The 27,093-nt window shown below is 35.3% G+C and overlaps 1 protein-coding gene across 10 annotated transcripts in view; it reads left to right on the top strand.

The window, feature by feature from the left end:
• Positions 1–27,093, top strand: part of CEP128 (centrosomal protein 128) — a 442,691-nt gene that overhangs the window by 66,550 nt on the left and 349,048 nt on the right. For 8 of the 10 annotated variants that reach the window (XM_073011225.1, XM_037984338.2, XM_073011227.1 and 5 more), the window contains one exon: positions 13,023–13,139. The exons of 1 other annotated variant lie outside the window; for it this stretch is intronic. In XM_073011225.1, the coding sequence (XP_072867326.1) occupies positions 13,023–13,139 (117 nt within the window). Of the gene's footprint in view, positions 1–1,503; positions 1,591–13,022; positions 13,140–27,093 lie in introns of those variants that run through there. One more of the 10 variants, XM_037984340.2, reaches the window with a different exon arrangement.

Here is a 27,093-nt window from a genome sequence, read left to right as displayed (position 1 = left end):
CCCTCCTCGGCCTCCCAAAGTGCTGGGATTACAGGCGTGAACCACTGTGCCCGGCCTAGTGTTTTTTTTTAAAGGTGTAATAGATTTTTTTTTTTCTGTAATTGCTTTTGAGTTTTTCTTCTTTGTTTTTATTTATAGTTTTACTATGATAAACTTGTGTGTGTGTGTGTTTTGACTTGTTGCTTGATGCTTATAGTACCATTATCTCTTCAAAAATTACTTTTATTCTTTGTCTCTTCTTTTAGGACTTCACATTACATATAATCTTGAACTTTTGACTTTATCCCCTTTTTCTCTTATGCTCATTTCTGTCAGTTTTAATTCTTTCTTCTTTCTTTATTTTGAATATTTTCTTCTGACTTTTTATTTAGTAACTTAATCTCTCTTCAGCTGAGGCAAGCCTATTAAACCCACTCACTGTTTTCATTTTAAATCATTGAAAGTTTCACTACTAGAATTGTCATCTGATTGTTTTTAACTTTGTAATTGTTTATCAAAATCATCAATCTGTTTATCTGTGTCTCATGACTTCATTATCTAGATCTTCTATGTGTCTGTTTCGATTGTCTATTATCCCTTGCTTTTCTTGGACTTTGATCACATTGCTTTGTCCTACTATTTACTTTTGATTCTCTAGTTACTGTTGTTTGATGACAGAAAACCCACGTTATTTTCTGCCAACAAAATTTGAATAGACAATTTGAGGCCTTAGGACATTGTTATGTATGAGAATATAGACATTTACTTTTTGTTATAGACTAGGGTCAGTAGCAATCGTGGATTATCTTATTATTTGTTGTTGAGATACTTAATAAACTTTGGTACTGGATCTTGAGTATTTCTGATTCACCCTTACTGCTTGTGTATAGCCCTTCAGGATTCCAGTCCAAAGGCTAAGAGAGTGATTAATCAGGGACCCATTACTTGCAAGTCTCTCAACTCAACTCTTTTTCTCATTTAACCTTAAGAATCTGGTAAAAACTCTGTTCAGCTTCTCAGTGTCTCAGCTGCCTTTTCTGAAATGAGCTGATATTTCAGGGGAAAAAGTGATTTCAAAGGATAGACCGTTCTCTCTGGGTTTCTTTCTTCTGCATATTATTCTCATATTTCCTTATTACTTTTTAACTTCCCAGTGTTTTAAAAAACAATTATATTTAAAATATTCTTTCTAACTTTCTAGTTACCTTCATCTGAATTATCTAGTCTGTTATTTCTGGAAGTGAAACTCCTTAATCTTTTAATCTTTTTTACATATCCTATGTCATTACTATCTTTGTTATTTCCTTCCTTCCTTCTCTCTCTCTTTCTCTTTCCCTCTCTCTCTTTCTTTCTCTCTCTTTCTTTCTTTCTTTCTTTCTTTCTTTCTTTCTTTCTTTCTTTCTTTCTTTCTTTCTTTCTTTCTTTCTTTCTCTCTCTCTCTCTCTCTCTCTCTCTCTCTCTCTCTCTCTTCTTCTTTCTTTCTTTCTTTTTTTTTTTTGACAGATTCTCACTCTGTCACTCAGGCTGGAGTGCAGTGGTGTGATCTCAGCCTCCACCTCCTGGATTCAAGTGATTCTCCTGCCTCAGCCTCCTCAGTGACTGGGATTACAGGTGTGTGACATGACATTTGGCTAATTTTTGTATTTTTAACAGAGACAGGGTTTCACGATGTTGGCCAGGCTGGTCTCGAACTCCTGACCTCAGATGGTCAGCCTCCTAAAGTGCTGGGATTATAGGCATGAGCTACCCCACTGCACCCAGGCTATGGTTTCTAATGCACAGGATTTGACTAAGTTTTTCAACTTTTGCATGAGGCTTCTTTCACTTGCTACCTAGATATACATCTTATGAACATGCTCGTTGTATTAGTTTGGTTTTATGCTGCTGATAAAGACATACCCAAGACTGGGCAATTTACAAAAGAAGGAGGTTTAATGGACTTACAGTTCCACATGGCTGGGGAGGCCTCACAATCATGACAGAAGGCAAGGAGGAGCAAGCCACATCTTACGTGGATGATGGCAGGCAAAAAGAGAGAGCTTGTGCAGGGAAACTCCCATTTTTAAAAGAAATTTATTTAAAATATTCTTATTTTATTTAAAATATTTGTGATATTAAAAATATCACAAGGATAGTGCAGGAAAGACCCGCCCCCATAATTCAGTCACCTGCCACTGGGTTCCTACCATGACATGTGGGAATTGTGGGAGTTACAATTCAAGATGAGATTTGGGTGGGGACACTGCCAAATTATTATATTACTTGTAAATGGGCTTTGATCTAAATTTGGATATCCTTAATATTCTACTGAGGTCCCTGTAGACCTGAGTGAGCCATGGTCATATCCAGTTTTACTGTCATGCTGTTTTTTGAAACTGTTAGATAGTTGGGATGGTTTCAATTTGGGGTTTAATAGTACTAATTTGCACAGTGCAGATTACATTTATTGTTTCACCTTTCGCCATGTGACAAGAGAACCTGTAATAAACAGTTATCATTTTATTTGGATTTCTTTCACGTAGCAAATAAAACTAGTAAGTATCATCTATATACATTCTACAGTTTTACTTTGTGTTTAAAATATACCCACTGAGTAAAAAGTTAGCAGTTAGCTGAGTTCAGAGAGAGCTCAAAGTTTCATATCTTTATTGCCCTGCATCAAGAATGACTCTACATCACATAAAGTGCAACTGGTTGTCACACCTCCCTGGTGCCTAGCTCATTGGTGTAATTGCTGTATAAAACTTGCTAGTTTACCCAACTATCCCTTCTGCCCCGCTCATGAGGACACAGCCTTTTATATTGTCTCAACCCAGAAAATTGTGCCCACATAATTGTGCACTCAGTTGAATTGCTCATTGCCAGTTCCTTACATCAGTTGTGATGTTACACCTTGTTTTGTGCTTTCTGGAATTTGCTGTCAAAGTAAGATTGTCTCATAATTGCATGAAGGGCATCTCAAATTTCTTGTATGTGTGTATGGTCCTGATTAAGAAAAAAAATGTCCAAAGCAAAACTTAAAAACAATTGTTGGAATTAAGAAGGTCTTCCGAAGGCCACCTGATGTTTGTTTCCAGGGCTTAATATAGACTTTGTGACTCACTTCTTCCAATTGAAGTCAACTTTCATGTTTTATAACTGGTTGACGTGTTGTGTTGTATTTGTGAATTCATAACCTGCTGTCAGAGAAGATGGTTTCATTATTTGAGTGTTAAGCTTTTCAGAGACTGCAGCTGTTTCCCCCGCTTCTGATTTAAATTTAAAATAAAATTACCAAAGTGATGCACATTCACTGTGGCAAACTTAAATATTGTACATATGTAAAGTGAAAATAAATGGCTGCCTCTATCTCTCGCCAATTTAACTTTCCACTGGTAAGCACTGTTAATCACATTTATTGTGTATTATTCTGAGGCTACAGTTGTTTATCATGCATTTTCTCAGTAACTAAAATATATCTTGAAAGCTTGTGGAACACATTTTTCTTTGAGAGACAAAAAGTTTTGGTTGCTGTCATATATGTCAACATTTGATGTGTTAATCTTTTGTGAATCATAAATATTTTTTGCTTATGTCAAATTGCCCATTGGAAGGGAAGAGTTATCGTTTATAGTATGATGTCATGGAAAATATTTTCTGTTAACACTTAATTGTGGTGATAAGCAATCAATATTGCATAGGCCTTATTCCATAGGGGAAATTTCAGTTTATTAGTTGTCTAGATTTTATTGAGTTGAGTGTGATATGACCACATGTTGTTTGATTATTTATGGAGGAAAAAGTCAATTCTATTTTAGTTTTCTATAGTAGGGTCACTATAAAGAATAAAAATGTAAACATGGATCCAGCTGTTTTTGAAAGGGCTGACCATTAGTAGAATATATAAGAATTCTGTGAATACTGCATTTAGAATAACATGATTATTGCATAGATTACAGCAGCAGTTACATATATAAATATGTAACATATTTCTTTAAGTGGACTTTGAAGCACCAGGTATTGTTAAAGATCTGAGGAATCAACATATTGAAAAGTGATAATACAATCTTTTAAACAGAATGCTTTTTCTTTTGTTTGACCTTTCATTAACTACTAATCTTAAAAGCCATTCTAATTTTTATTCTTGTTATTCTGCTATTTTTATAACCAAATATGGAGATTTAGGAATTTTTGGTATTCTAGTATTAAACGTAGTTGAAAATGGTATCCTGATAAATATGAATTTTTTAGTATTGGATTACATTTTTAACATTTTTCCGTTAGGTCTCAGAGAAAGAAAAAATAAGTACTAAAATATGCTTTCTTTAAAATAATTCTTATTAGGAATTATGTCATCACTCAAAAAGCTATAAATATATGTCTTTAGGTTAAGGTCCACAACCTTCATTTAGGGCTGTTTTTACTTACTTTGGTCTTCCCTGTCTCAGGAAATGGCATCATATTTCATCCAGCATCTTAAGCTGGTCACCAAGGATTCACCTAGATCCATTTCTTTACACCATACTTCCAATCCATTACAAGATCCTGCCCCTTTAATTTCTGAAATCTTGCTCAATTCCATCTACTTCTAATACTACTTTTCAAGCTACCGTCTCTTCTCAGTGGGTTTACTGCAGTGGCATCCATTGAAGTTGGTCCCTCTGCTCCCATACCTGCCTTTATCTGTGCTTCTCACTGCAGGCAAATTATTGTTTTAAATTGTCAATATGTTTAATTATTCCTCCAGGTTTAAAAATCCTCCCTGAGTTTCTTTTGTTCCAAATCCCTTACCATGGTCTATAGTGCCTACATTATGTGGCTTTCTCTGTATATCTTGATTTTTTTTTCCACTGGCTATTTTCTTTTCCCAAGATTTTACATTGCTCACTTCCTATTTCATTAATATTTTATTATTTTCAGAGAACCAATCTTTCGTCTCCTTAGGTAAATTTATTTCTTTGTATTTTTTGGATGCTATAGTGAACAGGATTTTTTTTTTTTTTTTGAGTTGTTATGTATAGAAATGCTGCTGATTCTTGTATGCTGAATTTTGATTTCTGCAACTTAATTTATTACTTCTAACAGTTTTTTTAGGGACCTCTTTAGGGCTTTCTATATATAAGATCATGTCATCTGAAAACAGGGACAATTTAACTTCTTCCTTCCTCATCTAGATGCCTTTTATTTCTTTTTCTTGCATACTCGCTCTGGCCAGGACCTTCAGTACTATGCTGAATGGAAGTGTTTATAGTGGGCATCCTTGGCTTTTTCCGGTCTTAGAGAAAATGTTTTTAGATTTTTACTGTTGAGTACTATGTTAGCTGTTGGCTTGTTGTATATGGCCTTTATTATGCTAAAATAAATTCTTTCTATGTCTCATTTATTGGAAGTTTCTCTTTTTATCATGAAAGGATGTTGAATTATATTAAATGCTTTTTCTGCTTCTATTGAGAAGACCACATGATTTTTATTCTTTATTCTGTTAATGTGGCATATTACACTTACTGATTTACAGCTTTGTATTCTGGGGATAAATTCTAAGTGACTGTGGTGGTAATGATTCTTTTAATGTGCTGCTGAATTTGGCTTGCTAGTATTTTGCAGAGGATTTTTGTATCTGTGTTCATCAGGGATGTTGGCTTGTAGTTTTCTTTTTTAGTAGTGTCTTTGGTGTCAGGGTACTCCTGGCCTCATAGGTTGAAGTTGGACATGTTCTCTTATCTTCAGTGTTTTGGAACAGCTTGAGAAGGATTGACGTTAGTTCTTCTTTACATGTTTGATAGATTTTACCAGTGAAGTAATCAGATTCTGGACTTCTCTTTGTTGGGAGGTCTTTGATTACTGATTGAATCACCTTACTCATTATTGGTCTGTTTGGATTTTCTGTTGCTGTTTTCTGTTTCTTTGTGACTCAGTCTTGGTAAGTTGTAGGTTTTTAGGAATTTACCCATTTCTCCTAGGTTATCCAATTTGTTGGCATAAAATTGTTCATAGTATTTTCTTACAAGACTTTGTATTTTTGTGGTATCATTTGTGATGTCTCCTCTTTTACTTTTGATTTTATTTATTTGAGTCATTACTCTTTTTTTCCCCTTATTTAGTCTAGCTAGCATTTTTTCAGTTTTGTTTATCTTTTCAAAAAACTAACTTTGAGCAGATAAAAATAATTCCTGGTGACTAGACTTAGTTCCTGGGTGAAGAAATAATCTGTACATCAAACCTCTGTGACACAAATTTACCTATATAACAAACCTGCACATGTACCCCTGAACCTAAAAGAAAAGTTAAAAAAACTCAAAAAACTGTTAGTTTCATGGATCTTTTCTGTTGTTTTTCTAGCCTCTATTTCATTTATTGTTGCTGCCATCTTTGTGACTTCCTTTTTTCTACTGACAGTGGCTTAGTTTTGTTTTGTTTTTTAGTTTTTTGGGGTATAGTTAGGTTATTTATTTGAGATCTTTTTCTAAATGTAGGCATTTATTGCCATAAAACTCCTTCTTAGAGCTGCTTTTTTGCATCCCATAAATTTTGGTGTGTTGTATTTCTGTTTGTATTTGTATCATGGTATTTTTTCATTTTCTTTTACAGTTTTTATTTGACCCATTGATCATCCAGAATTGTGTAGTTTAATTCCCACCTGTTAGTGAATTTTTCTGTTCATTTATATCTAGTTTTATACCTGTATGCTCTAAAGAGATACGTATTTTCTTAAATATGTTAAGACTTGTTTTGTGGCCTAACATGGTCTGTCCTGGAGAATGGTCTGTGTATGCTTGAGAAGAATGTGTATTCTGCTGCTGTTTGATGGAATGTTCTGTGTATGTTTGTTAGGTCCATTTGTTTTAAAGTGTAGATCAAGTCTAATGTTTCTCTGTGGCCTTTCCATCTGGATGATGTGTCCATTGTCCACAATACTACTATTGTATTTCTGTTTAAGCTTTTCTTCAGTTCTATCAAGATTTGCTTTGTATATTTAGGTGCTCTGATTAGGTGCATATACATTGACAGTTATTGTATCCTCTTGATGAATTGACTCCTTTATAATTATTTAATGACCTTGTTTGTTTCTTTTTAGATTTTTTGACTTATAGTGTATTCTCTCTGATATAAGTGTAGCTACCTCTGTTTTCTTCTAGTTTCCATTTGTGTAGAATACCTTTTTCCATCCCTTCATTTTTCAGTCTATTTGTGTCTCTAAAGTCTATTTGTGAGTCTCTTTAGGCAGCATACAGTTGGGTCATTAGAAAAAGTCTATGTAGCTACTCTATGTCTTTTGATTGGAGAATTTGTTTACATGTAAAGCATTTATTTACAGGTAAGAACTTGCTACTGCTGTTTTCTTAATTGTTTTCTGAATGTTTTATAGTTTCTCCATTCCATTTTTCTCTCTGTCTTCCTTTGTGATTTGATAGTTTTCTGTAGTGTTATGCTTTGACTGCTTTCTCTGTCTTTTAAATATGCACAGGTTTTTTTCTTTGTGGTTACCATGATATTTACATAAAATATCTTGTAAGAATCTATTTTAAGCTGATAACAACTTAACTTGGACTGCATACAGAGTCTACACTTTAACTTCCCCTCTCATTTTACATTATTGATATCACAGTTTACCTCTTTAAATATTGTATATCCATTAAAATTATTGTAGCTATAGTTATTTTTAATACTTTTGTCTTTTGACTTTTAAACTAGAGTTAAAAGTAACTGAAACACTACCATTGTAAGTATTGGACTATTTTAAATTTGAATATATTAGTACTTTGACAGTGAATATAAGAAATTATATACTTTCATATGCTTTTGTGTTATTAGCATTCTTTCATTTTGTCTTGAAGAACTGCTTTTTATATTACTTGTAAGGCAAGTTAATATGATGATATTCTTGGCTGGCAGCACCCCCCTCCCCTGACCCCCTGTCAGGACTTTGAGTTTATCATCTCGTTCTCTCCTGGTTTCTGCTGAGAAATTCACTGATAGTCTCATAAGGGTTCCCTTGTATGTGATGAGTTGTTTTTCTCATGCTGCTTTTGGCATTTTCTCTTTGTTTTTTCCTTTTGAGAATTTGATTATTGTGTGTTTCAGTAAGATCTCTTCATATTTAATATATTTGTGGTTATTTGATCTTCAAGGATCTGGATGTTCTTTTTCCAGATATAGAAAGTTTTCTGCTATTATTTCTTTAAGTAAACTCCTCTCATCTCCTTCGCTTTTTTTGCTCCTTCTGGGACTTTCATAATGAGTAAATTTCTTTACTTGATGGTATCTCATAAATTCCATAGTTTCTCTTAATTCTTTTTCTTTCTTCTTCTTTTTGTTTCTCTGAGTGGGCAATTTCAAATGACTTGTCTTTGAGCTCATGATCTAGTTTGCTTCAAGATTGCTGTGGAATTATTCAATTCAGTCATTGTGTTGTTTAGATTAAGAATTTTTGTTTTGTTCTTTTTGATGGTTTCTATCTCTGTTGAATTTCCAATTTTGTTCATGCAACAATTTTCTGATTTTGGTGTCTGTACGGAAGCTTGTCTTTCCCCCAGTTTTGCTTTGTATGGTTTCAGCTTCCTGTAGTCAACTGCAATATAAAAATAGTAAATGAAAAATTTCATTAATAAACAATTCATAAGATTTAAATTGCATGCCATTCTGAGTAGAGTAATGAAATCTTCAGTGGTCTCACTTCATCCCTCCTGACACATGAATCATCCCTTTATTCAGTATATCCATGCCATACACACAACCCACCCATTAGTTGCTTAGCGGTCATGTCAGTTATCAGGTTCACTGTCTCAGTAACCTGATAGTGCTTTTGTTCAAGTAACCCTCATTTTACTAAATAATGGCTTCAAAGTGCAGAGTAGTGATGTTGACAGTTTGGCAATGCCAAAGAGAAGGATAAAGTGTTTCTTCTAAGTGAAAATGTGAAAGTCTCAACTTAATAAGGAAAGAAAAAAAACGTACACTGAGATTTTTAATTTCTGTGATATGAACAAATTTACTCTCTGTGAAATTCTGAAGGGAAAAATTGTGCATGGTATCTATAGGGTTTGATACCATCCTCGGTTTCAGGCATCTGCTGGGGATTGTGCAGTGTATCCTGCATGAGTAAAATGGGACTACTGTATTCTCTTGTAGCTCAGTGAACTTATTTAAGATGATTGTTTTGTATTCTTTATTAGGCAGTTTAAAGATCTCCATTTCTTTGGGATTGCTTGCTGGTGCTTTATTTTATTCTCTTAGTGATACCATGTTTCCCTGATCATTTATGATCCTTATGGCCTTAGTTTCCGTGCATTTGAAGAAGCAGATGCTTCTTCCAGACTTTACAGACTGGCTTTGGCAGGGGATTCCCTTTACTTAATGAGTCTATGCGGAGATTTTTGGTAGGCTCTCTGGCAGGGTTCATTAATGAGCTTTGCTGCTGGTGTCTTTTTGGGAGCTGGCCTTGTGACTGGGCCAGCAGGTGGGCTGAGCTGGTATCTGGGTCCCAGAGGCTAGCCTGTTGTCTGGGTTTATGAGTTTGAGCCTGGAGCCTGTATTCACTGGGGCAGACACTGACTTTGGGTCTTCTGTGGGGGGACCTGGATCCTGGCTCCTCTGGGGCTGGCCTGGCACCAGGGTCTACTGGTGTGGGCCAAGTTGATTGGGTCTGCAGGTGTGTCCCTAGTGCCTGGGTTCTTAGGGCTAGGTTTGGAGCTTATGCCCATAGGAGCTGGCCTGGCACTGTGGTGAGACTAGAGCCTAAGTCTGTTGGGGTCTGCCTGGTACTGGGATGGGCCTGTACCTGGGCCCATTGGGGAAGGCCTGGAGCCTGTGCTTACAGGGGCCAGTCTAGTACTGAGATGCACCTGGAACCTGAGTTCCTGGAGGTAGGCCTGGTGCCTGCATCCGTGGGGCTGGCCTGTATACTGGGTTCATAGAGGATGGTCATGGCGTCTGGGTATGTACAATTAGCATTTAATGTAACATATTTCCCCTAACTTACTGGCTTAAAACAACATTTCATTTGGCAGTTTCAGTGGGTTGAGAGACAGGTGTGGCTTTGCTGGGTCCTTTGGCTCTGGGTCACTTGCAGGCTGCATTCTTCTCAAGGCTTGACTGGAATGACAAGTCATTGTCAGGATTCAGTTCCCTGTAGGTTACTGGACTTGAGACTTCAGTTTGTCACGACCTGTTAAAAGTCTTCTTTTGTTTCTTTGACATGTGGCTTCTCCGTAGAACATCTCATAACGTGGCAGCCTGCTTTATTAGAACAAACAGACAAAAAGATGACTGGCAAGAGAGAAGATGCTAGCAAATTGGAAGTCAGTTTTTTGCAGCCTAATAATAGAAGTGACACCCCATCACTTCTGCGGTGTTCTCTTTATTAGAGGGCTAGCCTACACTCAAGGGCAGAGGATTACACAGGTGCATGAGCACCAAGAAGCATGGATCACTGGGACCTATGTCAGAAGTTGTGTAAGAGAAACGTTAATATCAAAATTAAGAATAAAACTACCAAATGATCCAGCAGTCTCACTTCTGGACACATATCCAAAGGAAATCAGTGTCTTGAAGAGACATCTGCATACCCCATATTCATTGCAGCATTATTCACAATAGTCAAGATATGGAAACAATATAAGTATCTGTTGACCAAAGAACAGATAAAGAAATACACATACACACGTATATACATCCAATGGAGTATGGTTCAATTTTTAAAAAGAAGGAAATTCTTTCATTTGCAACAATGAATGGATGAACCTGAAGGACATTATTCTAAACGAAGTAAGGCAGATACAAAAATAAAATACTGCATTATTTCACTTAAATGTGGACTCTAAAAAGTCTAGTTCGTAGAAGCAGAGAATGGAATGGTGGTTGCTAGGGAAAGGGCAGAGTTGGGAGGGATCAGGAAAATAGGGATATATAGGACAAAGTTTTCCTTATGTAGGATGAATAAGTTCCAGAGAGCTAATGTGCAGAATGGTAACTATGGTATTGGCAAAAATAATGTTAGCTAAGTAAAGTGATAGATATGTTAATTAGCTTGACTATAGTTATTTCACAATGTATATGTATATTAATACATGAAATTATGTTTCAATAAAACTTTTACTTGGAAGGAATCAAAGGCCGGGCGTGGTGCTACGCCTGTAATCCCAGCTCTTTGGGAGGCCAAGGCCGGTGGATCACTTGAGGTCAGGAATTCAAGACCATCCTGGCCAATGTGGGGAAACAACATGTCTCCTAAAAATACAAATATTAGCCAGGCATGTTGGCAGGTGCCTGTAATCCCAGGTACTAGGGAGACTGAGGCAGGAGAATTGCTTGAATTCGGGAAGCGGAGATTGCAGTGAGCTGAGATCACGCCACTGCACTCCAGCCTGGGTGACAGAGTGAGACTGTCTCAAAAAAAAAAATAATAATAATAATTGAGAAACAATCTTCCAAATATAGTAACTCTGTATCATCACATGTATTAGCTATGGTAGCAAAGTTGCTGATGTCTAAATACTTTTGGATATTGATTTCAGTATGTGGTTACTTGGACTGCTTTAATTTTGATAGGATTCTATAAGAACAGCCTTCTTTTCTGAAATATAGAAGTCATTTAACTCTTTGAATTTAATCAGAGAAATTTTAACTACTCATCTGTTGTCAGTCTTCAATAGATAGCAAGCTATTTGAAGGCAGAGGCTGGGGATACAGTATAAATCTGAATTCCCCAGAACTTAACTACTAATAGCCTACTGTTGACAGGAAGCATTGACAATAACATAGTCAATTAACATATATTTTGTATATGTATTGTATATTGTATTCTTACAATAAAGTAAACTAAAGGAAAGGGTTATTAAGAAAATTATAAGGAAGATAAAATATATTTGTCATTCATTAGGTAGAAGTTGATCATCGTAAAGTTATTCTGCCTTCAAGTTGAGCAGGCTGAGGAGGAATTGGTCTTGCTCTCTCAGCAGTGGTAGTGGCAGAAGAAAATCCACTTATAAGTATACCTTTGCAGTTAAAATCCCTGTTGTTCAAGAGTAAACTAAACTTTTGCTCACCTAAATAAACTTATGTTTATCTATTTATTTTTTAAAAACTTGATTGAGCTATAATGCACCATAAAATTAATGCTTTAAGTGTACAATTTAATAACTTTTTTCTTTCATACGTTTACTGAGTTATCCAGCCACCTCCCTAATTCAGTTTAGAACATTTACATGACCCCAGTAAGGTTCCTTGTCAGCACTTTTCTTGATTCTTTCTCGTATAAATAATTGGTGACAAAAGATTTCTTATAACAGAGCTGTGTTTATTGCTTCTCTTATACGAATACAAATGTCTTCCATGTCCTTCTGTACGAAATATAGACATTGTCAATAGTGTAAATTTTATTTAGTGGGCTGTATAATGAAATCCATGAGATGTGTTTGAATTTATGCAACTTTTAGTAAGGAAAATTTTGTGTCAGAGAGAAAAATTCTTTCATGTTTATTTTAGAGAGTCCCAATTAAACATTTTCAGTTGGACTTTAGTTTTTGATCTTTTATAGCTTGTTTTATTTTTAGCAGATCACAGTAGAAAAGATTGACAAGCTAATGTAAAGTCCTCTTAATTATTCACTACAAATAAACATCAGTACCTTCATAGGCAGGTCATTCTCATGGATAATAAAAGTAGAAAAGAACTAATTAGATCAAACAGTTTATCATTAATTGGCCAACAAATGCAATTTTTAGCATAATTGGTATTTTCATTCTAACTCACCAGAGGGCACTCTTTTCTAGTGTATTGCTTTTAACTCTGATCTACTGAATATTATCTCATACCTCAAAAAATTTGAGCCAGTTATTGGGATCCAGATGTAGATCATTTGGAGATCAATGATGACTTTCTTTTCTAACTTTCAATAAGTTTTTTGGCCAGCTATTTCATTTTAGTGTCATTAGACAGGGCTTTGCAAACAAAACAGTCTTAAATGCTTTCAGCAGTAGTGTATCTGCTATAAAACTATCTTCTCAATTTAGTCTGTTTTGCTTGCTAGCTCTATAATGCTGCTGTTTCTCTGAATTCTTATTAAGGTTTCAGATCGGGTGGAGCGGCGGCTTCAGGAACTAGAGAGAGAGATGCGCACAGAAAGGGAGCTGGTGGAAAGACGCCAGGATCAACTGGGACTCATGTCCCTGCAGCTACAGGAGGTTTGTGAAAAGCACTTTCATGGAATGTAAATCTTGAATTTGAATATTTATTTAGCCATGTTAAAATGGTTATTGCATGTGACAGTGTAATTCAACCCATCTGAGAAGTATTAATGTCACATATTGGTTGTAGTTCAGTGTATAGAATCAGACCTCCCTGGTTGCATTCTTGCTGTCCATGTGATGTTAGTTGGGCAAGTTTCTTAACTTCTCTAGGCGCTAGTTTTGTCTGTGGAAAATGGAAATAATAATACTATTGACCTAATTAGAATAGCGCAAGGATAAATGAATTAATGCCAGTAAAGCTCTTAACATACTGTCTGTCATATGCTCAGAAAATGTTAACTGAAAGTATAATTATTCTGATTAATTTTTCTGGGCATAGACTAGACCAGGGGTCATCAAACGATGGCTCACAGGTCCAATCTGGCCCATCGTCTATTTCTGTAAATAGTTTTATTGGAGCACAACTACTCCTATTCATTTATATATTGTCTGTTGGTGCTTTTGTGACACAGTGGCAGAGTTGAGTAGTTATAGCCCACAAGAATATATGACCCACAAGGTTTAAAGTATTGGCAGGTTGGCCCTTTACAGAAAAAGTTTGACAACTCCTGAATTAGGTTATTATCAAACCAATTTAAAATGGAGAATAGTTACCCTTTAGGTACTCTTTTTAATGTGAAATTTCAGACATAGATAAAGTTGAAAATTTAGAATAAAGAATTTCTATATAACCTTTACCTAGATTCCCTTATTATTCATATTTTACCAGGCTTGTTTCATCATTTATTCTAGATACATCCACATATATGTAATTTTTTTGTGAAACATTTTTAATCTGCAGACATGATATACATACTTATCTGTGAATCTTAAAGTCAACTGATTAAAAAATAAATCGTTTTTCATGTAAATAATTTGATATGTATGTTTTCTTTTATAGTTACAGTGTAACAATCAAAATTAGGAAATTGAAATCAATAAAATACTATGGCTTAATCTATACATTTTATTCAAATTTTGCTACTACAGTAGTGTCCTTTCCTGATCCAGGATAAAATATAAGTTCACACATAGCATTTAGTTGTCATATCTCTTTAGTTTCCTTTAATCTGGAAAGGTTTTTCAGTCATCATGAGTGATGACTTCTCAGGGTGTGAACAATTTATTTTCTAGAATGGCTTTCATTTTGGGTTTCTTGATGTTTGTTCATGACTAGATTCAGGTGATGAACTTTTGGCTTGAAACTTAGATAATTGGAGTTATGTCCTTCCCATAGTGTCATATCAGGAGTCATAGAATGTTGGTTGGTTACATTACTGGTGAAAACTGAACACTTGGTTATCGTGTTGCCTACCGGGTGGGTTTATCCACTGTAAAGTTACAATTGTTCTCTTGAAACTATCTATTTTATAGGATAACTCTTTGGGACTTCAGCATATCCTGTTTCTATTGTACTTTTGCTCACTAATTTTAGCATCTATTATTGACTCATCTGAAACAATTACTACTATAAGTAGTGCCAGATAGTGATTTAATATGATTTGTTCTACATTTATAGAATCCTACTGTAAGAAAGAACTTTTTATTATGTGCACTCATAGATTCTTATTTTATTATATTGGTTATATTTTGTGACTATCATTTATAATATTAATTTGTTGAAATTCCCTTTAAATGTGTCTTTGGTCTATACATGAAATATAAAAAGTAGAAACAACAAGAAACCCGAAAGATTCAAAATAAATGGAAATTCTTTTCATTTATGAAATGATTTTTCTAAGAGTTTTAAAAATACACTTGTGTGTGCTTGTAGATCGTTAACCTTTATTAATCGACAGATTTTTTTAAAAGGTTTTTTTCACTGTTAATTGAAAATTAGGAACAAAAATTGCAACACTGAAATTTAATGTAAGCTGATAGAAAAATCTGCTTTTGTTTTCTGAAATTCCATTTCCTTCCATTTCACAAAAGAAGGCATACCCTTGTAAGTTGGTAATTACTTTGAAGAGGATATGTTGTTGAATAATTAGATACAGCATGTGGGTAGGCTTTTTTTTTTTTAACCTTGATTTTTATACATTTGTTCTCAAAGCAAATTACATCTGGTGAGCATAAGAATAGTACTAAAGAGACAATTGTTCTTTTCTGCAAGAGAAAATTAGAGAAATTTTCTGTACTTATTTTCTTCTCTCTTTGCAGAATGCACAAAATTACAAAGAAAGAGGGAGCGAAAGATTGCTTCCCACCCCTTTTCTTAAGACACCAGAGCCTGGGTATTTGCATTGTAATTGTCAATTTGACTAAAAGCTTCAGCTGTGATTTGGAATTCCATCTCTGACAATACAATAGGAGATCACTATTGATGAGAACTGTTTAATGTCATATTTTGTCATTTTAATATAAGCAGTGACCTATACATTTTTACAAAGTGGTTTTAGATTATAAACAGAGTAGTGGAAACTAGGAAGGATTAAGCTGATGTATTTTCCTGCTCCCATGTTAAATGGCTTAGACTGTTCTGGAAAGGTCATGTTTAAGGAGAGGAAACACTTTCCCTTCTTTTTGATTATTAAAAATACTTATGGAAATTCCTATACCATATGATAATAGTAATCGATGCATTTTTTTTTCCTGTTTATGGTGAGAAATTAAATCCATAGGTGAGCAGGTGGGCCTGAACTTTTAGCCACTCTGCTCTTTTGCCTTCTTAAAATGTATCTTCCAATGTTAATGAAAAATATGACATTTAAAACTTAAGACATTAAGAGTTTTCATTTGAAATTACAGGATGCAGAGATTTGAAGATATAGTATATTACAGGGAGGTGGTCTGTGGTTTTGGCAAAAACCTGCTGCTTTTTAGTTATCTCATGGGTCCTTAGGTCCTCAGAGATTTACCTCTTCCCATTTAATGAAAAAGCACATTGTTAATCATTGGAAATTGGTCAAGGGAAAGCCATTTTCCTTTTCTTTAGAGTTTTTAAAGAATTGTTCACTCATTTCTGTTTCTTATCCTGATTTGAACAAAAGGGCCACGAACACCCAGGGATCCACTTCCTTTTTTGAGCCTCAACTACTCATGTGCTATTGAAGTCACATGAATGCCGGGTTTTCTTTCTTTAGTAAGGACCTTCATATCTTGTATTTTAAACAACCTGGTTTGGTATCTCATAGAAGTCTCTTCTTTAAGAGAGATGAGTATTTTATGTGAGATGTGTGACAATAATATTCTATTTTTTTTTTTTTGAGACGGAGTCTCGCTCTGTCACCCAGGCTGGAGTGCATTGGCCCGATCTCGGCTCAATGCAAGCTCCGCCTCCCAGGTTCTCACCATTCTCCTGCCTCAGCCTCCCGAGTAGCTGGAACTACAGGCACCCGCCACCTCGCCCGGCTATATTTTTGTATCTTTTAGTAGAGACGGGGTTTCACCGTGTTAGCCAGGATGGTCTCGATCTCCTGACCTTGTGATCCACCCATCTTGGCCTCCCAAAGTGCTGGGATTACAGGCTTGAGTCACCGCGCCCGGCCCATATTCTTTTAATATTATCTTTTTAAAATTGTAGATGATACTTTGAACTTTACTAAATCAATTCAAGTTTTTTTTTTTTTTTTTTTTGAAGCAGGGCCACTGTATTGCCCAGGAGTGCCACGGCATGATCTTGGCTCACTACGGCCTTGAATTCCTGGGTTCAAGAGATTCTGCCACTTCAGCCTCCCTTGTAGCTGGGACTACAGGCAGGTGCCACCATGACAAGCTGATTTTTTTTTTGTTGTATTTTGGGTAGAGACGGAGTTTTACCATATTGCCCAGGCTGGTCTCAAACTCCTGACCTCAAGTGATTTGCCTGCCTTGGCCTCTCAAAGTGCTGGGATTACAGGAGGGAGCCACCATGCCTGACCTAAATTCAAGTGTTGTTAAGCCTATACCCGTCAGCCTTTTCTATGTACACAGTCAAGTATGTAACATTGAGGTAAATTATCTCACTATAAACTCTTTTGATGAGGTGCTTGATAGTATCCTAGCTTTGATTGGTTAGTTTAGTGGAGTAGGGGTAGGCTTGGTGGGTGCTAGTGTTGAGAAAGAGGTATTTAGACTGTAAACACAAGCTAAAACCACTTTTTTGCAGGTCCAATATTTACATAAAATCCTAGATAAAAATTTAAACTCCTGATTTGCATCCTGAAAATTCCCGACTCATTTTTTACTGGCTGTTTCATATACATTGAATATTATTTCTTCATCTTGAGTTGAATTACTTAAAATGAAAAACGTGTCTGGGCATGGTGGCTCATGCCTATAATTCCAGCACTTCGGGAGGCCGAGGTGGGCAGATCACTTGAGGCCAGGAGTTTGAGACCAGCCTGTCCAACATGGTGAAATCCCGTCTCTACTAAAAATACAAAAAAAAAAAAAAAAAAAAAAAAAAAAAAAAAAAAAAAAAAAAAATTAGTGTGGTGGTGCACACCTGTAATCCCAGCCACCCAAGAGTCTGAGGCAAGAGAATCACTTTAACTTGGGAGGCAGAGGTTGTAGGGAGCTGGAATTGTACCACTGCACTCCAGCCTGGGTGACAGAGTGAGACTCTGTCTCAAAAAAAAAAAAAAAAAGAAAAACATGAGATAAATGCTGGACACACACACACACACACACACACACACGCACACTCTTCAGAGCATTTTTTTTGAGTCAGGGTCACACTCGCCCAGACTGGAGTGCAGTGGTGTGATCATGGCCCACTCAGTCTCAACCTCCCAGGCTCAAGTCATCCTTCTACCTCAGCTTCCCAAGCAGCTGGAACTACAGGGCACACTATTACACCCAGCTAATTTTTGTATTTTTTGTGAAGACAGGTTTCGCCATGTTGCCCAGACTGATCTCAGACTCCTGGACTCAAGTGATCCGCCTGTCTCAGCCTCCCAACCTGCTGGGATTACAGGTGTGAGCCACTATGCCTGGCCCTCTTCCGAGCATTTTATAGCATATTAAGTCACTAGTTTCTTCCTTATCTGCATCAACAATATTCTATGCCTACATATGATCTAGATGCCTTAAAATTAAAGGATGTCTCATGGGGAAGTCTGTGGGATAGGCAAGGGCATGGAATCTTAAAAGACGATGGTGAAGATGAAGTGATAAATTAAGTGTTTAAGTTAGGAGCTCAGCTTAGTGGCTTTTAGTCTGTTCTGAGGGACAACCGGGTTATGTGAAGCTCATCCATAAAATAAGGCCATATGAAGAAACATTAATCGATACTTTTTTCCAACATTTTTCTTCACTTTTTTTTTTTTTGGAAAAACCTAATGATGAAGTAGCTATTCATTTTTGTCCAGAAATGTAATTGTGACCCCAGAGATACTGAGTAATACAGATACCACCTAAGAAAAGCCTCAGGTACCCTTTATTATTGTTTTTAGTTTGGACTCATTAAGGGAGAAGCTTCCATGAAACCTAGGATATTTTTCTAATGTGTTCTTAATAGCTTTTGCGTCTCCCTTGAGGCTTGTGTGATATTTCGAGTATCACACAGCAGGGGAGAATCTAGTCAGGCAAATATTCTAACCTGGCTTCATTTACCCCTTTTCCTACACTTCCTTTCCACACTCCCCTACTTTGTTTGGAGTCGGGGAGGCCTTTCCAAGACTGGCAGATCTTGGACTCACCTTTATTTACCTTTTCAGGGTTCAACTGTCAAACTTTCCTTTGATCATTCACTTTGCCTCCCTCTTGTTTTCATAACCAGTGCCCCCTTTTTTTGAGGTCATCTCCTACATTTTTGCGTAGTTATTCATATTCATAAGTTTTTCTTTCCCTATGATATTGTTAGATGTTTTAAATGCCCATTAAAATCACCCTCACATTGATCATCCCAGCAGCCTCTCTAATCTTTGAGAAAGACCAATAGATTTTATAAGTAAATGAGAGTTTAAAAGTCAAACACAATCCTGTGGGAAGCAGGAGGAAAACTCAGAGGATGTACTTTATTGTTCTTATTCTTAGGACATAAGCTCTAGAATTGAGTCCTTGGGCAGGACTGTGTGAGCCTCATGGAGTTTGGTAGGCAGAGAGTAACACAGGCAAGGCCTCAGAGCCCTCAAACCACAAAGAGGCTGAAAGCACTATCACAACAGGACAACCACACATGTACTACTTCGTTGCAAAATGCGTGTAGCAAGTGAAAATCCTAAAACTCCTACTCCAGTGTTTATTCTTCACGGGGTAAAGTTGTGTGTGTAGTATAAATCGGGGCTTATTTTGAGCCACACTTTTTATTCTTTTAACCAACTCTAATGCCACTGACTATTTTTCCTCTTTTGTAAAGATGGCATTTTTTTTTTTTTTCCTCTCACCGTCCGGTTTCTGGTAATACATATTATGTGAGAGTTTTGTCCCCGATTATTTATGTTACTGATTCTTGATATGTTGTCTCTTTTTATTTTACCTATTTTGAACACTTTGCATTTCTAGTATTTGAAGATAATACTTACTAAATATTTGTTTAATACATTAAGTAGTGACCATATTAATACACTGTTTTGGTCCTATGTTTAACTAGGTTTATTTCTCACGTAGTTCTTTTAACATTTCATTATTAAATATTTAGTATAAAAAGCATTTTTTAATATAGCTAAATGTGATCATATGAAATATTCAAACATTCTCTTACAATACAGGCTTATTTATTTATTTACATGGCTGATTTTTTCCTACATCTCTTCCAACTCTGTCCTTTCATCATGAACCACTTCTTTCATCCCCTAAAAAAAGAAACTAGTGTTGATGGCCTGGAAGGTATCCCTTTATATTTTTCTGTTTGTTTTATATACGTTTGCATATATGGGGACTTTTTGGTCATGTATTCGTTTTTAGAAAATGAGATCACATTTTGTATACATTTCTGCTTCTTGCTTTTTCCTTTTTTTTTTTTTTTTACCAGTGCTTTCTGGAAATTCATCCAACTATCTGATGTGGTTCCAATGTAATCTTTTATTGTCATTGGTAGATCTTATTTTTCCAGAGGTTCTGAAACTGCATCTTGTTCTGCCAGCAATGATTGAGTGTAGCTCTTTTCCCCACATTCTTATCAGAAGTAGTGGTTATAATTCTTTAAGTTTTTGCCACCTGATGAATATAAATTGTTAACTCATTTTTATGTTTATTTGCATTTCTCTAGTGAATTTGAGTGTCTATTCACACATCTCTTGGCAGTTTGCATTTGTGCTTACATAGAATGCCTATGTATGACTTTTGCTCATTTAAAAATATTGGATCATTTGGGATTTCTCTCTTTCCTCTGGAGATTTTTTTTTTTTTTTTAATAGGAGAGAGGAAGGAATCTAATTCACTTTTTATATGACTCATCAGTTGCTTCAGCAGCATTTTTGAATAAAAATTGGTTATTTCCACTCTAATTTAAATGCCACATCTGTTGTATATCTAGTTTCCTACAATATCTGTCTGGTCTCTACATGCTTTGCCATTGATTTTCTTGTCAATCCCTATACTAATATCACTCTTTCTTAATGATGATAGGTTTTATTATCTTTTGGTAAATGATAATAAAAATCTCTTGTCCTAGTCCATGAAAAATCATGCTGGCATTTTGATTACGATTGTATTAAGTACAGACTAACTTAAAGAGAAGGTCTTTTCTAATATTTTCCAATAATGTTTTATAACTGTCTGTATAAATTTCTTAGATCTCTTTTGTTAAGACTTATTCTTAGGTACTTATGGCTTTTCTTTCTATTTGAAATGGGATTTTTTAAAAAATTGCATCTCTAATTGGTTATTTATAGTATACAGGGGTACAACTGGCTTTATATGTGGTTCTTGTATCCAACAATTTTGCTCAATGCCCTTATTAGTTCTTATAATTTCTTAATAGCTTTACTGACATACTATCTTAGTGTATAGATAATCATATCATTTGAAATTAAAGGCAATTTAGTCTCTTTCTTTATAATTCTTTTCTTTTCTTTTTTTTTTTTTTTTTTATCTTATTACACTGGTTAGAACCTGAAGTCTAATATTGAATGGAAGCAAAGATAGCGAGAATTCTGTGTTACTTCCATATTTATGTGATTCTTAAGTGTTAAATGCTGTTGTGTGGTGTTTGCCCTGACTTTTTAGTGCTAACCTATGTCACGTTAAGAAAATTGCTTTCTATTCCTAGGTTGCCAAGAGATGTTTGTTGTTATTTATTTATTTATTTTAAAAATCATGAATGGGTTGTGAAATTTATCGAATATTCTTGCTGTGCACTTAACTTTGGATATTTAAATATATTGATTTAAATATGGTTGATTCCATCAATAGATATTGAGCCCTCCTTGCATACCTGAGAACTTTATTTGATTATAATGTTTTATTTTTTTAATGCATTGCTGAATTAATTTGCTGTTTTTTTCTTAGGATTTTTATATTTGTGTTTATGATTGAGATCAGTTTTCCTTGCACTGACGTTTTTGGTTTTAGAAGCATGGTTACATTAGTCTCATAAAATGAATTAGGTGGAAACCTTCTTCTTCTATTTTGTGGTTTAGTTTTGTGTAAGAGAGGGATTATTTCTTGAATGTTTGTTGAAACTTTGTGCCTGTTATCTTTTTGATGCAGCAGATTCCTAATTTTTTTAATGTTTATTGGCTTGTATAGCCTGTTTATTAAGTCAATTTGGTAATTCATGTTTAATGTCTTGCTAGAAATAGTATTATTTTATTAGTTTTCTTTTTGACCGGCTTTGTTTATTGCTTCATTAACTTCTGCTCTTAACTCCGTTACTCTTTCTTTCTCTTCATCTAAAGGATTATTCTGTTTTATTTTTTAGGCTTGAAAATTGAATGCTTGATTGATTTTTCTGTTTTTTAAACTAAGTAATGAAAATTTAACCAAATTACCATATGCTTTGTTATACTTTTATGGTAGTTTTTTTTCAAAGTCTTTTATAATTTGTTACAATTTTCTCTATAATTCAAGACTTATTTAAGAATGTCTTTTGGTATTTTCAGAAATGTATATATGCTTATTTTTAAATTCTTTATTGTTTTTAATTTAACTCCTTTGAAAGTTGTTGAAACTTCTATTTTGACCTAAGTCTATGATCAATTTTTTGTAAGTACTCCAGAGTAAGAAACAAATATTTTTCTGTGTTTTGGATGCAGAATTTTATGTGTTTGTACATGTCGTACATGCATACATACACACATATACATTTAATAGGTCATTTGTGAATTTTGTTCTGTTCTTCTGTTTTCTTAGTAAATATATCAGTCTAAAGCTTCTCATTATTATAAAGGTTATCAGTTTCTCCCTGTGATTTGTGTCAGTTTTCTTTTATCTGTTTTGTGCGTGTGGTATCTCATGTATAATTAAATTACTTCTTGGTCAATTATTTTAAAAATATTACCTGCTGTGCCTCTTGATTTTAACATTCCTAAGATTACTTTATTCATGGCGTATCATTTTCCCTCTTTAATCTTTCCTTAGTATTTCCATTTTTCCTTGTTTCTTACAAAATACCTTATTGCTTAAGTTAAAAATAACTTTATCATGTAAATTAATGGTTACTTTAGTCATTTTATACTTTCTGTGATTATTGGAATATTTTAAAGTGTTTTTATCATCTTATTTTTTTTAACTTCTCTTTTTGTTTCTTTTTCGCATTTCTATTTGGAATGGAACATGTTATATATTCATTTTGATACTTTCTGTTTGCTTTGGAGCTGTAGATTATATTTCTGTTCTTTTGATAGCTGTTCTAAAATTTTATTTATTTATTTATTTTTTTTTTTGAGACGGAGTCTTGCTCTGTCGCCCAGGCTGGAGTGCAGTGGCGCAATCTCGGCTCGCTGCAAGCTCTGCCTCCCGGGTTCACGCCATTCTCCTACCTCAGCCTCCCGAATAGCTGGGACTACAGGCGCCCGCCACTGCGCCCGGCTAATTTTTTTCTATTTTTTAGTAGAGACGGGGTTTCACCATGGTCTTGATCTCCTGACCTTGTGATCCGCCCGCCTCGGCCTCCCAAAGTGCTGGGATTACAGGCGTGAGCCACCGCGCCCGGCCTAAAATTTTAAACTTATAGTACTTACTAGTCTAAGATATCTATGTTCCAGCTACATTGTATTTGTCTCAGTGTCTTACTGGAACATTTTTCTTCTGACTCGGTATAACTTCTCCCTTCTCATTCCTCATGCTCAATTGTCACATCTTTAGGGAAAACTTTCCTGTTCCTCCTCCCCTTCTAAAATCGCCCCTTCAGCTCCTTTGCTCACTATCATGTATCATATTACTCTATTTTTAAAAATAGCATTTAACACAAACTATAATTATTGTTTGTGTACTTGTGCTATTATATGCCTTTGCCAAAGAATGTAGACTCCATCGGGGGGGCTTTGTGCGTCGCGTTTACCCTTGTTTCTGCAACATGTAGTACAGTGTTTATCACACGGAGCTCACTGAACAGGTGCTAAGGAAATTGATGTTTCCAAATGTAAATGATTGTTCAGCTGCATACAACATTCTTGATAAATTTCACTCCAAGATTTTTATACCTTGTGCTACTCTACTGCTCTCATTCCTGAAGACAGAAAGTAAAAGTTAAACAATTTTAACTTATTTGAAGTTTAATTATATAGTAGTTACAAATATATAATCAAAATTCCATAAACATTCTTTAAGAATTCAATCATAGTTAAATTAAGCATAATTCAACTCTATAAAAATAACGTTTTCGTACAGTGGGTTGCTGGTTTTCAAACTATACTGACAACTTAATAAAGACAGCTGGATTTTTGATATCTTTGTGTTTAACAAAGTTTGAAAAAGAAATTTAGAATGGAGATGCCCAGATACATGCATTGTAAATATAGGCCTCTTTGAAATATTCATTATGGATTTCTGAAGAGTGTTAATATAGCTGTGTGAGCATGGATAAACTGACACTTCATGAAACTGTTTCCTTTGTAAGTTGACAGCACATGCTGATTGACTTTTGTTTTCAGACACTGCAAATAATGGACAGAAAGAATTTTTAAAGAGACTTTGCAGATACAATTCCTTTTTCTGTGTGTTTTTCTGAATTCCTGTAAGGGCAAGCTCTTTTAATTTAGGTTTTAACATAATTTGCATTAAATGTTTTAAATAAATTGATACAAGTCGTAGAATACTTGATAGGGAATTACTACGTGTTTTGACCACTAGTCGTCAGTATTGAACCATTAATTGTGACGTAGTAGGCAGTGTTTATTAAAGTTGGCCAAGTTTATTGAAAAACAATTCTTTACAGTGTGTATATTCTCAACTCTTAGGGCTTTCTGAAAGTGTACTTGGCACTAGCCTCACAAATGAAAAAAATCTAATTATTTAATTATTCGTTATTAAAAATTTAAATTTGAAACGGTGTTACTCTCCACTGTTAAAAGCTATGACACATTGTGTATTTTATGTGAAGACACCTGCTGTATTTATCGTGAAAACTGTCATTTCTGTGCCTTTGTATTATAGTTTCATGCTTCCTCTTCAGGGTTACAAGTTCTTCCCTTCTTCCTTCCTCCTTCCCTCCCTCCCTCTATGGAAGAAAACTATTTACATCTAGTAAAACAGGTTATAATTTGATATGAGCATTTATTTCACGGGAATCATATATTCCCATTCCCTTTTCCACTTTTAATATTTCGAAGCTGTGCATGCAGAATTTTCCAAAGATGCTTTCTCTAAATATTCATCTTATATAGACCTAAACCTCTTTCTCCTAATTATTATTTTCTTGTTTTTGGTGGTGATTTCCTTTTATCCTGTTATCCAGTGTTATAAGGGTAACACTGTTATCCACCCACCCAATTGTATTTATTTTCTATTGGTGTTCTGTTGGATAGTTTATCCAACAGATAGAATATCCTTCGCCTGTTTTTTTCTTTAGTTGTTAGAAAAGCATTTTTTATAGCTCTCATGAGTCATTGCATTTCTAGTTAATTTGTATTTGTATTAAGTACCCCAAATCCCTTTTTACAAAATATTAAAGTTGTGGTATTAATTATTTATTGCTCAAAAAACGAGAAACTGTTAAGGTTATTTCTAATATACATTTGTCCATACTGTGGTCAAGTATTAGGATAGTATTTAGAACTATAACCTTATTATCTCATCATTTAATGGATCTTGTATGGTTGTGAGAAAAAGTTACAGTTTTATGTTTATTATGCGAGAATGAGATCCTGAAGCTTTCCACACCAGTGTTAGTCTTGGATGGGAAATCAAGTTACAGTGATGCTGTGATTCAAAGCCACAAAGTGTGGGCAAACTTGGATCTCTGGAGCTCCCAGTTTCCAGTTCTTTCTCCTCCTGACCTGTGAACTTGTTTGGAAGGTGCAAAATCTTACTCTTTTTGTGTGGTTCATTGAAATAAGTAGCTCATGTATTTCTTCTTAAACAGATGGATAACCATCTTGATAAAATAATTTGTTTTATATTTTAAAAACTTTATATGTTTCCTTTATGTCCTTGCCTCTCCTTTTCTCCTGTTCTTTACACCAAGTCCATCATTATATTTTGTCAGCTCTATTTAAAAAATATTTTTTTAAATGGGAAACTATTCATCTCCTACCACTACATCTCCTCTCTTACTCGGGCTAATGCCATAGCCTCCTTGCTTCCATTCCTACCTCCTTGTGATCTTTTACAGAATCAGATAATGTCACATCTTTCTTCAAGACCCTTCAATGGTTTCTTTTCTTTTTTTTTGAGACAGTCTCACTCTGTTGCCCAGGCTAGAGTGCAGTGGCATGATCTTGGCTCACTGCAGCCGCCACCTCCCGGGTTCAAGTGATTCTTATGCCTCAGCCTCCTGAGTATCTGAAATTACAGGCATGTGCCACGATGTCTGGCTAATCAATGGTTTATTTATAGAAATAGAGCCCCTCTGATCTGGTTTCTGAATTCCTCTCACCCTAATTTTCTTTCTTTCCTCCTTTTTTTTTTTTTTTTTGAGATGTAGTCTCATTCTGTCTCCCAGGCTGGAGTGCAGTGGCACGATCTTGGCTCACTGCAGCCTCTGCCTCCTGGGTTCAAGTGATTCTCTGCCTCAGCCTCCTGAGTAGTTGGAATTACAGGCACGCGCCACAACACCCAGCTAATTTTTTTCGTATTTTAAGTAGAGATGGAGTTTCATCATGTTGACCAGGCTGGTCTCAAACTCCTGGCGTCAAGTGTTTCTCCTGCCTTGGCCTCTCAAAGTGCTGGGATAAAAGGCGTGAGCCACCACGCCTAGCGCCTAATTTTCTATCGTTGTTCTTCTTGCCAACTGTAGGCCAACCATCCTGGCTGTCTTGCTTTTCTATGGATATACCAGGTACCTCCTCCTCCTGGACATATGCACTTTCTGTTCCCACAGCTAAGAATTTTCAGCTCTGAGACAATTGTACGGTTTGTGCCCTCACGTTCAGAACTCTACTTCAGAAAGCCCTTATTGACTATCATAGATAAAATACTCCTTCACTCCTGAGCCCCTTGCACTGTTGTATGTTTTCTTAACACTTTAATTATCTGTCAACCGTCTGTCCCCTTGACCAGAATGCAGGCTTTATGAAGGCAGAGACTTACCTGTTTTGCTCGTTGCTGTATCCCCAGTACCAAGACCAGTGCTTGGCATAGAGTAGGGGCCCAGTAAGTGTTTCTTGAAGGAATGAATGAATAAATATTGCATACTATATAGTAACTATTCATTCGTAAAATATTCATTTGACCAATACTATCATGTACCTAATATAATTCAGGTACTGTGCTGGGGACTAGGGATTTAAAGATACCTAAAATACTGTCTCACCTTTTAGGGACTCCTAGTTTAGTTCAGGAAATAGAGATATTAACTGTCATTGTAATGCAGTAAGGGCATTATTCCACATTTGTGTAGTCTACAGAATATCTCAGAGGGGAAATAATTACCTCTACATGGCCC

The sequence above is a fragment of the Chlorocebus sabaeus genome, chromosome 24, assembly GCF_047675955.1.
Source record: "Chlorocebus sabaeus isolate Y175 chromosome 24, mChlSab1.0.hap1, whole genome shotgun sequence".
Lineage (NCBI taxonomy): Eukaryota > Metazoa > Chordata > Mammalia > Primates > Cercopithecidae > Chlorocebus > Chlorocebus sabaeus.
Note: the sequence above shows the minus strand (reverse complement) of the source record. Positions and strands in the feature narration are given on the sequence as shown.